Source organism: Colletotrichum graminicola (assembly GCF_000149035.1).
Source record: "Colletotrichum graminicola M1.001 genomic scaffold supercont1.9, whole genome shotgun sequence".
In the NCBI taxonomy this organism is placed as follows: Eukaryota; Fungi; Ascomycota; class Sordariomycetes; order Glomerellales; family Glomerellaceae; genus Colletotrichum; species Colletotrichum graminicola.
Genome location: NW_007361013.1, coordinates 831493 through 844790, shown reverse-complemented (window position 1 = coordinate 844790; position 13298 = coordinate 831493). Strand labels below are relative to the sequence as shown.

General features: G+C 54.4%; 3 protein-coding genes across 3 annotated transcripts; 2 read left to right on the top strand and 1 right to left on the bottom strand.

The window, feature by feature from the left end:
- Window positions 1–3890: 3890 nt before the first annotated feature.
- GLRG_03224 (IGR protein domain-containing protein) lies at window positions 3891–4568 on the bottom strand (the record flags this gene model as incomplete). The annotated part of the gene is made up of 1 exon (XM_008093909.1): window positions 3891–4568. The coding sequence occupies one exon, from the start codon at window positions 4566–4568 to the stop codon at window positions 3891–3893; it is 678 nt and encodes a 225-aa protein (XP_008092100.1).
- A 714-nt stretch (window positions 4569–5282) lies between these two features.
- On the top strand, window positions 5283–9816 carry GLRG_03223 (SNF2 family domain-containing protein; the record flags this gene model as incomplete). Its single annotated transcript, XM_008093908.1, has 4 exons — window positions 5283–5352; window positions 5401–8679; window positions 8739–9180; window positions 9234–9816. 4 exons carry the CDS (start codon window positions 5283–5285, stop codon window positions 9814–9816), a joined length of 4374 nt encoding a protein of 1457 aa, XP_008092099.1.
- An 801-nt stretch (window positions 9817–10617) lies between these two features.
- On the top strand, window positions 10618–13176 carry GLRG_03222 (exocyst complex component Sec10; the record flags this gene model as incomplete). The annotated part of the gene is made up of 1 exon (XM_008093907.1): window positions 10618–13176. One exon carries the CDS (start codon window positions 10618–10620, stop codon window positions 13174–13176), a length of 2559 nt encoding a protein of 852 aa, XP_008092098.1.
- Window positions 13177–13298: the final 122 nt, after the last annotated feature.

Sequence of the window (13298 nt, the reverse complement as noted above, 5' to 3'; positions counted from 1 at the left end):
TGTTTTAGCCGGGACAAGACAGGGGCTCATGTGGCAGCCTTCCTCATTCGGAAGGAATACGAAATACGATGGTCCAGTAAGACCAGAGGTGCCTGACGTTCAAGAGAGGCCGTAACGACCCGCAATGACCTTCCGCGCGTCAGTCGGGGAGTGCGATGCGGGATTATGCCATCCATCTGATAACGACTGGCCGCCAGAAGGCATGACCAAAGGCTCGCAAGCTCCATGGGGAAGGGCCCACGATAGGTTAGGACTTGGGAAAGTGGTTGGTGAGTGGTCTTGTTGAGCGGCTAGGGCTCCCAGTGAGGTCAGGTTGCGAGGAGCTTTCGTCCTCAGGCCTACGTATTGTCGGAGGATTTCGTGAAGCAGGCACGTAACGACCTGCGTAGACGGACTGGATGTGGACATACATTGACAAGGGGTATCCGGGTGGGTCACAGCCCGACCCACCCTGACGAGGTAGCTCCCAGAAAGATAAAGAACAATCAGAGAGACTTCCGCCAACCAGGCCCTTGCAACAAGCTAGGTAGCACGAAAGCTGGAAGGTAGAGTTGAGACCTTTTTGGCCTCCAGCCCTAGATCGATTGGGGAAGCGACCAATGACTGAACAGCAACGTTGTACTTGACTTGGGTGAGCCAGGGGGTTGACGTGCATGTTGCTGCGTACAATCTGTAGCTGGCGAATGGGTTCAGTATCAGTTGTGATTGATTAAAAATGAAAACCAGCCAGAAAACCAAACCCTCTCGACCTTTGGGCCCGGTAACCAACTCACCCGTTCATACTGCATCGAGGCGTCTCCCGTGCATACCTAGGTCCGTCCAACCCTATTCGCCCAGGACTGGCTGCAGCAGCACCCAGGTGCCCAGACGCCGCACCTAGCTAAGGCCCAAATACATGGCGACGCTGGCACGCTCGGTGACAATTTTCGAAGAGATGCAGCCGACAAAGCCATGGGAGAAAGGGTGTCGAGGAGGAGGCATATGATCGATGGATGAGTCGTAACCCCATGCTGCACGGGAGAGTGGCCGCCCCCTTCGTGTGCGGTGGGGCTTGACGCCATGTCGGTCAAGGAACGGAAAAGGTACGTGGAGGATTACGAAACGGCATGGCATGTATCTTTTGCGTCTGACGGAAGCTACCCAGCATACCGGCCTCAGTGACTCACCTTACGGCAACCGGCTCCGGGTTTCGATACTAACCTCTCTTCGACTTATTGAATGGATAAAGCATGTAACGGGTACGTAGCGTCCCAAGTCCGTTCCACCATCGGAAATGACACCCAGTGACCAGAGAGAAGGAAGGGGGCAAAACTTGCGGGATACTCCGAATCGACGGGATTAAGCTTATTGATAGACCCCAGAAGTTTCCTTATTCGCAAACCCGTCTCGCTCCCGAACGCCTACCGAAGAGAACCGCACGAAAAACAGCCGGTTGGGTCGGGGCTCTGGCATGGAACCGTGCCTTGCTTTTGGGTACCTCGTGACAGGCAAAGTTTGAAAACAGCTCGACTAGTGAATTGATCAATCGGATTTCGTTGCCGGGTTTTCTCGTTCTGGACGTCAGGTGCTGTTTCATACCAAAATGCTGGGGTGTTACGCAGCGCCCAGCTCACAGGCGTCGGGTGTTCTTGGACACACCAAATGTCGCTTGGATCAAAGGGCGCACGCAGTATCGAAAATTGGCGCTCATCTACCCTTGGTTCGGTTCGCAGGCGGTAGCCAAGAATGTTGGATCGTCAAACCTGCCTCGTTTGTTGCCTAATGTCATTCATTTATCGTGCAGCTAAATCTGTGGCGTCTGCCTGTGAGGCTTTGGCCGGGATCACTTCCGTAAAAGCGACACTGGCGCAGGAAACGTTGTCTGCATGGCGTGTCATGCCCCCTCTTGCTTTCACTTTGAGGAGTGCCGTCAGCTACGCGTGACAACTATTTACCAAACACCAGAGGATTTCTGCCTAGAATTCGAAGACTAATTAGTACTCTACGTGGCGTCATGCAAGTAGGATGAGTGGCTCGAGCCCAGGCTACTTGTCGAAGAAGGGTTCGATAGGGGTACCTACACTATTTAGCGCGGATATTGTACCCGCTGCGCGCCTATAGTCATTCCACACACCTGTACCACGCTTGACGGACGACGATGATTGGTAAGGCTGGTCCAATTGACCATGCTGATAGCACAGCATTGGTGCTACGCCATTTATTGTTGGTTCTTCCGAGAAAAGTGTGCCAACCTCCGGCGTCCGTCCTCGACAGCTCCATGTTGCTGTGTGCTGGCCAAGTGATGATTAAAGATTGGAGGATGAGAGGAGAGACTGTGCCTTTGGAAGACGCTGATCCAAAACACTGACAGTAGTAGCTTGATCCCAGGCTGGCGCGGGTTTATAAGTGGAAGCTTCAACGGCTAAGGGAGCTTCTCATTGGCTAGCGTGTTGTCGATGTGAAGAAGATCGCCGGACGGTTGGCAGTTGGAAGCTTAACATCAGACGGCTCCTTTCTATTCAACCTCCACTCTCATCTGTGGTTCTCCGCGCAGTCATGCCAGTCGGCTGTAGGGCCAAATTCTTACGAAACATACTTTGATAGAGAGAGAGCAGGCGTTTCCGTTATCCTCTACGTCTGTCGCAAAAACCATACTTCCGTCGTGCTGGCGCATGTCCACGATTCGGACTGAGAAATACCAACCAGACGCTCACTGGGGCTGTTGGCTGCTCAGATTCTGCCTTACAAAGGCAGAATTGTGCCTTGACTCTGGCGAAACAAGGAAGTGATATCCGTCCTCTGATCTACCATGTATGACCCGGCTTCCGACCTGGCCACAGAGTCCAATCTGGTGGTTGAATATATCCAGACACCCAACATTGACAGGTATGCGACAGCATGATGACGACACGGATCAGACTATATATGGCATGCCTGCGTGCCCTGCCTCGAAATAATGCTGCTTGAGCCCAACCGTCAGAGCAGTATGTGTCCGTTCGTATGGGCTACTCGATCGATCGCATCATAGAAGCGGCCCCAAACGGTGTCTTTCGTAGCTCACATCATCGCCACTCACAAATCCTCGTGATTAAACACTGTCTGGAGTCCGAGGTGACGCTGGGCTGTCGATTCACTTATTTGGCGTTGCTTTAAGCATTTTGATCCAAGCTACTTATAAGCTGGGCCAAGGTCTACCTTTTTATCTTCCCTACCATTCTCGTTCAAGCAAGGGCCCTTCATTCCCCGCACTCAGTACAGGCACACATACCAAAGGTTGCCAGGCTGCGGTGGGTTAGATTCACTGCATAAACTTGCCCAGTTGACCTCGGGCCTCCCACACGTCGCCCTGTCTATTATGTACTGCGTTGGGGCCGACTCTCGTAAAACAATCAGCAACGATGGCGCCTACCGCCATGTTCATCTGGGTTACAGCCAAGATCGAGTGCCGCGGGAGTCACACGAGCTTGATAGCGGCATCTCCGTGGGTGCTTTGCACATGCCGTTGTCCAGTATTGTCAATAAACGAGACCGGGCAAGTACCCTATACACAGCAACTCATGCAGCGCAGTTGCTTAGACGCCAGTATTGGACCTACCTTGTGTTCTCAACAGCGCAATGCAAAAAGGCCGAGAACGCCGAGATCAATCAGAGAGCAAGCGACCATTGTCAAATTCGTAAGGGGATACCTGATTCGGAGCACCAGTCACACGATGGCTTGTGCTAACAACAAAATGTCGACGAAGAGATCAAGATCTTCCGCGGATTTAGGCCCAAGCAATCGATCATCGTTGTCCCTTTTTCAACCTCGTATCGTACAAGATCTATGAATATAGTACAGTTGGTGGTGTCAAGTGGTGTGAGGCTGGAAAATGACGTGGTCACGCGAAAAAAAGAACACCCCACCACTGCATTTATCGTAGACCCTGAGCTTCCCTCTCGGCCCTGCGCGCGGCAATGCGCTTCTTGAAGCGAACCTCTCCTCTTCTGCGCTCACCTCCATCCACCTTGTGACCCTGCTTGTGCTCCCACATGCCCTCAACCACGACTACACGCGCGCCCTCGCCAGCCTTCAGGGGCAAGGCGTGGGGGCCGGTGATCGTGTGAGTGCCGCGTACCGTGTACCCCGCCGGCCTCGTCAGCTTGTCAGCTGGGGCGTCCTTGACGTCCGTACCGGCCGGGACGTTGACGACCAGCTTCTTATCCGTCACGGGGTCGCGGACGACCTTGAGGTAGGCCTCCCCGTTCTCGACGTGCTTGAAGTCACCACCGACGCCAAATGCGCCCTTCCTGTATCTGTCGAGCCAAGTGAGAAGGTAGCGTCGGGTCCGTGGTGGTTCGAGGCCGAGTTCTCTAAGTTGTGTCGACGAGAGGGTGAAGAGAGCCTCCCACGAGGGGAACTTGTCGACATGCTGGCTCAGGCCGCGGCCGAGGACCTTGAGCAGAGTTGGAACATCTGGAACTAATGGTATCGGCGACGGGACCGCGGGAGTCTCTCGTGTCTTATGAAGCCATCTGGCCTGGCAACTTGGCGCGGCGGGAGCCTTGCGAAGGAAGGGGCTCAGAAACTGCTGGATCCGTGGTGCTCTCATCGTGACCTAGGGGCAAGGGTCAGTTTTATTGGCGGAGTCAGAGCTGCTTGTGGATGCCAATTGCATACCAAATGAACATGCGAGCTTCTCGAGCCAGGTGTTTGGCTGTTTTCGAGCTTGCGCGTGGGATGTCGTCGAATTCAATGGGCCTCGCGATGTTGCTCGACTGGCCGTCCTCCCAAATTTTGTTCCGACAGACGCTAAGGATCGGGATAAACTTGCCTTAGGTAAGCTGTTCGACATAAACCGATGGAGGGGGTCCGAGCTTCTTGACCTTCACCGCCTTCTCAAAATACCATGGCTTGTCACCCATGCTATCATGGTTCGCCATTGGTTATTCTGCCAGGGGCGCTTCCGCTAAACTAGCAGCGCCCCGCCATCTGTCGCGTCAACAATTAGGCAACCCTGCAGGTAAATGCGCCGTGACATTTGCCTAAGATTGCTTGCCTGCCTGCTTATCGATTAAGCTAAGCTACCTAACTACCGCGGGGAGCTTCCGTCCTTCCTTCTTACCCTCCTTCCTCCCAGTCATTTGCGCATATCATGATGCCCCTACTTCCGGCCGCGTTGGTCGCAGAGAAAATCATCTCATTTTCCCTCCTCCAGAGTCTTTCAACCGACCACTGTTAAATAAAGCAACAAATGTTCTCGGTATCTGTACCGTCTTGAGGTCTGTTCAAGCAGTTGAAACAGTGCGCCCGAGAGTGGTCTACCATGGGTCGCTCAAAGAGCATGGCGCGACGCAGCAAAGCGATTCCAGAAATCACCACAATTGGTTTTCACGGTTTGTTCATTGAGAGATGAGAAGTGCACATATTCTGACCAATTTCAGAACCTTGGCCCATTGGGTTTATCAACCAGCTGCACGCCCTCCTAACCGACAGCGAAGACCAATCTCATGGCAAAGGTGTTGCTGAGCCACCGTCTAAGCGGGTCAAGCGATATGATGGCGATGCTGAGGCACTCCTGCTAGCCAAAGAGGAACTGGAACTTGTGCGGAAGTGTCCAGAGGGAGTATTGGTTAACGGCCCCCAACCGGTTTGCCGCCGCAACATCGGATCCTACCTGCGTTTCTGGCTGAGCCAGTCTAAAGGAGTAGGAATTGCCGCTCGACCTCGGACTGATGTCCTCCCCATCAACGCTACAGTCGCAATCCAGCCTAACATCATGAACAACCGTCTGGCGGCATGCCTGGATGTTTATGCATGTCACTGGACCAAGGCCCTCGGAGAAGGGGAACTTTGGGTTTCCCTTGACGCCACTGCGAGTACCCAGGGTGGATTTTATAAGGTGTCATTCTGCTTTAACCTATACTGGAACGAAACCAAGTCTCCTTACAGCCGGCTGCGATCGTCGGTAGAGCGCAAACTGAGCCAGCGGGTTCTCAACATCTTCTTGCCCGATGTAGTTTCCTCGTCCTCCACCAACAGAGGACTAGAAAGTTGGTCTCCGCTGGACTTTTACGAGGCAGCTCATGTTCCTGCCGCCGATGATAGGACAGCTCTATCGATCGAGGTGCCAGAATTGACTGCTTCTCTTTATCCATACCAAAAGAAGACGGTACAATGGCTTCTCAAGCGGGAGGGTGTTCGTTGGAATGGATCCAACACTGGCTCTCTCCCTTCCATCGAGGACTTGCAACATCCTCATGAAGTCGATGATGCCCACAGCTTCCGCGAAACTCGAGATGAACTAGGAACCGGAAGGTCCTTCTACGTCAGCAATCTGTATCACGTCGTCACTACCGACCTTGGGCCTTTTCAACACGCGGAACAGTCTGTCAGAGGTGGCATTCTAGCCGAAGAGATGGGACTCGGCAAAACGATTGAAATCATTGGTCTCATTGCGCTCCATCGTCGTCCGCCCGCCGATGATGTCGTGCATACAACAGATGGCGAAGAGCTCCTCACAACTGGTGCCACTCTAATCGTCACTCCAGATTCGTTGAAACAGCAATGGATCGAAGAACTTGAACGTCATGCACCTCATCTACAGGTCAAATACTATCCTGGACGCAAAAACGTCAATTTCGATACTGAGGAGGAGCTTCGAGCAGATTTGGCCTTCCATGACGTTGTTATCACGACTTACCCGGTCCTATCAGCAGAGGTTCACTTCGCGATGAAGGCACCTGAAAGATCTCGACGCCAAGAGAGGAAGTACGAACGTGCAGGATCACCCCTTACAAAAATATCATGGTGGCGCGTCTGCCTTGACGAGGCACAGATGATTGAGAGCGGAGTCACTGGAGCAGCCGCCGTTGCCAGGCTTCTTCCTCGTATCAATGCTTGGGGCGTCACTGGAACGCCGGTGAAGAACGACGTCAAAGACTTGTATGGCCTGCTCGACTTTTTGCGCTACGAACCCTATGCTTCGTCACCTCAAGTTTGGAGATCTTTGACAGAGTCCCAAAAGCCCCTGTTCCGCTCTCTATTCGGAAGGATAGCTCTGCGTCATACCAAGCAGCTGGTCAGGCACGAGATTGTAGTGCCGCCGCAGAAGCGATTCGTGATAACTTTGCCGTTCACTGCCGTGGAGGAGCAGTACTATAGTGAGATGTTCAAAAACATGGCCCGGCGTTGCGGCGTGGACCTTCTCGGCGCTCCTCTGCAGGCAGATTGGGTGCCGGAGGATTACGAAAATGAGATGCGGACTTGGCTCAACCGACTAAGACAAGCGGCCCTACATCCTGAAATCGTCCAGAGACGAGGGACTGGTCGCAAAGTTGGGCCTATGCGCACTGTTGAAGAAGTCTTGGATGCAATGATTGAGCAAAGCGACAACGATATCAGAACCGATCACAGGGCGTACTTGCAGGCTAGGCTCACGCATGGGCAAATGCTCGAGAATGGACCTAGGGTGAAAGAGGCCCTCGAAATATGGGAAAGAGTGAAGAAAGACGCTGCAGTCCTCGTCGTGGAGTGCCGGCAAGAGCTGAAGGCGATTCTGGACGAGGTAGCCACCATGCGCAGGAGCACTACCTCCGGCCAGACGCAGGAAGCTGGAGATGACGCCTCTGCTTCGGGCGACATTGACGAAGATGGAGGAGACGATGGGGCAAACAACCCTCGCGTCGGTGAGGCTCGGGCGAAGTTGCGCCATGCTTTGGAGGTCCTGCACAAAGCCACCTTTTTCTGTGCCAATGCTTTCTTCCAGATCAAATCTGATACCGACATGACTGAACCCGATTCAGACCAGTTCAAGAAGCTACAGCAGTTAGAAGATTCTGAATACGGGAAGGCCCAAGAGATTCGACGAGAAATCCTCTCGGAGAGCCACGCCAAGGCAATGTCACTGATTAAGAGACTGGAACGGCAAGCCCAGAGTCAGTCGTTTGTTGAGATACCAGAACTTGTCTTTAAAGAGATGAGAGGCCTAGAAAGCGGTCCAACGCTTGAAATGCTTGAAGAGCTCTACGCCATTCTGAATGAACAGGCAAACCGTATTGATGAGTGGAGAGAAGCTGTTATCAAGTTGCTCTGCCAGCCACTTATTGACGAAGAAGCGGAAGCAGAGGTCACCGGCGAGGAATTTACGGATTCGACCAGGATCCAGGAGGAACTCATTGTCTATGTGCAAATCTTGCGTGCCGCCATCGCCGATCGCCAGGAAGCCATCTCAGGCCTTGGTAATGCACTGGTCAAACACGAGATGAGAGTCTCGCTTGCTGCCGCTGAGGATGGTGACGGCCCAGCCCCAGAGAAACTCCTTGCTCTTTATCGCCTCAGGGACGAGGTGAAGCCCTCGCCGGACAAGCATGGCTCCCTTCGCCGCGTCATTGCCAATCTTCGAGCCATCGCTTCGCGACTGCCAAAAGACGGCACTGGCGGTCGGGCAGACACCGAGCGTGAGATTGTATACCGGCAGATCAGAGCCACTCAGGCACACATCACCTCTCAGACAAAGGCTGCCACGGCGCTAGAACGCGAAGTTGACCGGTTTACGAATGCCATGAACGCCAGGGTCGAGTATTATCGGCAGCTGCAGGCTGTTTCCGATAGCGTCGCCCCTTACGAGGGCCCGAATGACGACAAGGCCATAGCGGCTTGTGTAGTGAATGAGGAGAGACAACATAATAAGCTTGACTCGGCTAGGGCGAAGCATCGCTACTGTGAGTGTAGCACTGCCTGGCTTATGCGGATATCTATCTATGACTGATCGTTATTTTAGTGCTCAATCTCAAAAGCGAAGGCGGCCAGTCCAACGAGCCTCGTTGGTGCATAATTTGTCAGGCATACTTCACGACAGGTATACTAACGATTTGTGGCCACGAGTTCTGCAGAGATTGTTTGAAGCAATGGTACCGAGCACACCATAACTGTCCCATGTGCAAAAGGACGCTCCGGCTTACTGAGCTGCATGATATTACTCTGCAGCCCAGAGAGCTGAAAATGCACGAAGACACAGCAATTGACCCATCGCCTGAAGGGAAGAAAAACCAAGCCGCCAAGGCGAGTGGTATCTACTCCCACTTCAGCTCCGAAAAGCTTGCTCAGATTAACGACGTTGAACTGGGCTCCTTGTCCTTCGGAACAAAGGTTGACACACTCGTTCGGCATGTTCTCTGGTTGAGGGAATCGGACCCCGGTGCCAAGTCTATCGTTTTCACCCAGTGCGTATAGCCGGACCTACCCACCCTCAAGGCCTCTACTCACATTGCTGCAGGTACAAGAGCTTTCTTGAAATTCTAGGCGCGGCATTTGATCGCTACAAGATTGGGTTTTCCACTATAGACCGGCCCAACGGGATCACGAGATTCAAGGAGGATCCCGGTGTTGAGTGCTTCATGCTCCATGGGCGGGCCAATTCAAGTGGTCTCAATCTTGTCAATGCCAGCCATGTCTTTCTGTGCGAGCCGCTGCTGAATACGGCGCTCGAGCTGCAGGCGATTGCTCGAGTCGACCGAATTGGCCAGAAGAACGAGACCACTGTATGGCTTTATCTTATTGAGGGTTCGGTAGAAGAGTCCATCTACAACTTGTCAGTGAAGCGACGCATGGAACACATGGGCCAAAGTTCCAAAGCAAAGTCGAAAGAGTCCTCCCCGGAGGTCCAGGAGCCTACTCTGGAAGCTGCCAACACCCTCGAGCTTGAGCAGGCTTCTCTGAACCGCCTAATGAGCAGAGACAAGAACGCAGGCGAAGCGGTCGCGGCGGAGGACCTATGGGAATGCCTGTTTGGACAGGTGTCGCGACGAATCACTTCAGGTGTCACGGGTTCAATCACTCAGGGTGAAGATGCACTATGAGGCCGCTTTTGTGCCTGACCATAAGAGAGCGAAAAACATTGAGGCGAGTCTTCTTGGAAACCATGCGCTAGCGCAAGACATGGGGTGTTTGGAAGGATCGGTTTTTGGAATGCAGAGAGAGGCATCGGCAACATTTGCGTACAGGTTCCGTGTGTTCGGGCATAGACATGATAAATCACGATTTTAGCGGGAACAACATGCTACAGATTAAACGAATGGTTTCTTGAGGATTACTAGGTCATCAGCCTCTGATAAATATACATCAAATTATTCGCCGTATTGTTACGTAGTGGAACACAGGACGAGTCAAGCCCAGCAAAGGTGTAGGGGCTTGCCCCAGCGCAGCTGGCGCCAGCCGTTGCAGGGACCTGGTTGGGGAGAATCAAATCATAACTGAGCCCCTAATAGCTGACGGGCAGCCGTCAGCTATTACACCTGTACGGATAGATCGTACAACAATCCAACAAAGCCCTCTACAACCCCGCCCGAACACAACGGTTGTATTCGAGAAGCCTTGCCATGATTTGAGGGACTGCCAACTGCCTCTAGGCGATACACAACAACCATCGCATCCCAGATGCACCAGTCATACCCCTTCCGCCAACATGTATAGGTCTCGAGGAACAGCCCCTCAGGGGGGCGGCATCCTCGGCGCCTTGAAGGCGACGGAGATGTTGGATTCAAGACCAACACTTCCAGCCGGTTAGAACATGGTGGCCCTGGTCCACTAGACACGCGACAAACTGACAATGGACAGAAATCCTCGTTGCGATCTTGGACTACCTCCCCGTGGCAGACCTGATGCAGGTTGCTCGAGCGTCTCGTCGAATGCAGGAGATGGTATACGATGATACAAGATGGGTGGCCCGGTTGAAGAGCATGGGGTGCTGGGACGAACAAGAGGCGAGACGTCGTTTCGAGGAGGCTGTGAAGAGGAGACGGGAAGCGGCGGAACGCGCAGCGAACGCGGCCAACAACCAGCCGGGCGTTGCCGCAGGTCATGCGGCACCGAAATTGACGAGTACGACTCTGTTCGATGCCACGGTCGAGGAAGCGCGCCGAAATCGCCAGTCCATCGTCGCCCCTCCCATCGACGGCTTCGAACGAATGACGGTGGGAGAATCTGCAGCCAAAGACCCGTTCAAGGACCCAGAGGCACTGTTGGACGTGATCAAGAATGTAAAGAGCATGAGGGGGCGTGCGAGGGAAGAGTACGGGAAGATCTACGGCGCGCTGGCGCCCTTTTACTACGACCTGGCCAGGGCGAAGAGCCACACAGATCCCATTGTATTCCAGGTGTTTCGGGATCCCGAACGGCAGGCAAGGATGCTGTCAAACCTGCAGACGTTCGCAAAGAGCGACTGGGCGCAAGGATGGAACCAGCGAGAGGATCGACTAATGACCATGACGAGCATTTTTGAGAGCGCGGTGCTTCGGGAGTTCGAGCAGGGTTACGAATTTTGGGACGTCGACGGCAGAATGAAGCGGTACGCGCATGTGCTGCACGCGCTCAACGGCGGCAACGCGGGGACGGAGCTGTTCGTGCAGAAGCACCCCATCTTCAGCGACCGCGACGTCTTGACGGCGAATGCGGTGGACTGCATCAACCGGGCCAACCCGGAAGACGTCAACTTGGAGCCGTCACGTGCGTTCTTTGAGATACTGCTACAGAAGATGAACGAGCAAGCGGGGGTTATCGAGCGCATATTCGCCAACCCGGATGTTGTGTATTGGGAATTGATGGAGAAGGTCAGGGAGGACATCATTATGGACTACATCACACCCTTATTCGACGCTACGCATGACCAGAATCGACTTTCGTACTTGAAGGCCGTGGCGGGGGTGTTTGAGCAAGGCATGCTCTTCTTCCAATCGTTGGCAGTACCGGAGGCTTTCAAGGGGAGCGTCGAGGAGAAGGCAAAAGAGATGATGCTGAGGGTATTTGAACCGCATCTCGACCTGTACTTGCAGGAAGAGCTCGACTTCTTCACGCAACGCGCCGAGACGGAGGTGGCGGAGTGGGAGAAGAAGCTTTCGGAGCAGGACGCCTCGGTCGAGTCGTTCTACATGAGCAACTTTAACAGGCAGGCGGACAAGAAGGACTTTCTGAGCTCCTTCAAGAAGGTGGTCATGATGCCAGTCACGGTCCTGCCCTCATTTGGGACTTTAGCAGCGAAACCCGCGACGTCAAACGGCACGCCCGGCATCTCGCCGCAGCCGTCCAGACCACACACGCCCAGTCTTGCGCCTGGCGGCGTGGACGGCAGCGGCCGGCTCAGCCCGCTTCCAGAAAAGGCACCCACCGACGAGCTGGCGGCTAAGGCAGCGCTCATGGCGTCGCGTATGGAGGGTATCAAGACGCTGTTCAGCATCGAGGTGGCCCTCAGCCTAACACACACCGCCAAAACGAGCATGGCCCGGGCGTCCGGCTTCATCAAGCTAGGGGGCCAGTACGGCGAGGAGGCTCGGGAGCAGTGCGAGACCATCTTCGTGGTTATGCTCCGCATCCTCGGCAACCGGCACGTTAAACCGGGCTTTGACAAGGCCGTAGAGCACCTATCGCATTACAATCCGCGCGAGGTCAGCGACCACAACCAGTCGGGAGTGGCGCCGCTCGTGACCTTTATCGAGCTCGTCAACGTGGGCGACCTCATCTCGCAGATGATTGACGTGTTTTACGAGCAGCAGCTGGCGGGGCCGAAGATCGCCGACAAGAACGACTTTCTCGACCCCGCGGGCATCGCCAAGAAGAAGTGGGAGCAGATGCTCGACGAGAGCGTCGCGGCGGGGCTGAACAAAGGCATCGACGTGCTCATGGACGAGGTCGAGTATCTCCACGGCACGACGCAGCAGCCGACCGACTACAACCCGGAGGAGACGGGCGGCATCCTCGCGGATCCGGGCCCAACGCAGACGGCGCTGCGCATCATGGAGCTTGTCTCGGCGCACACGCGCATGCTCGTCGGCAGCACCGAAAAGTCCATGCTCGACGTCTTCAACGGCGAGGTCGGCCTGCGCCTCTTCACGGCCGTGTGCAAGCACCTCAAGCGCCAGCGCATCAGTACTCAGGGCGCCATCAAGCTCATCGCCGATATGAACCTGTACTTCGAGTATATCCGCACCCTCAAGAACCAGGACCTGCTGGCCTATTTCAAGGCCTTGCGCGAGCTGAGCCAGATCTACCTCATCGACCCGCGCCACGCCAAGGAGATGGCCACCATCATCGCCGACGGCGACCGCTTCGAGGGCGTCTTCCGTGCTGAAGAGGCCTATGAGTTCGCCCAGCGTCGCGCGGATTGGTACCAGGTCAGGAAGGACGTCGAAAGGGCCATGTACGGCATGGAGTGTTCCTTGATGTAATCGCCGGACTGGACCAGAGACGGCGGAGAGGGGAGACTAGGGGTTGGAGATCTGACGATCTCACGATGACCGTTCTCTCTAGTCTTTTTTATTTTCGTTTGACTTTTTTTATATCTGGAGTA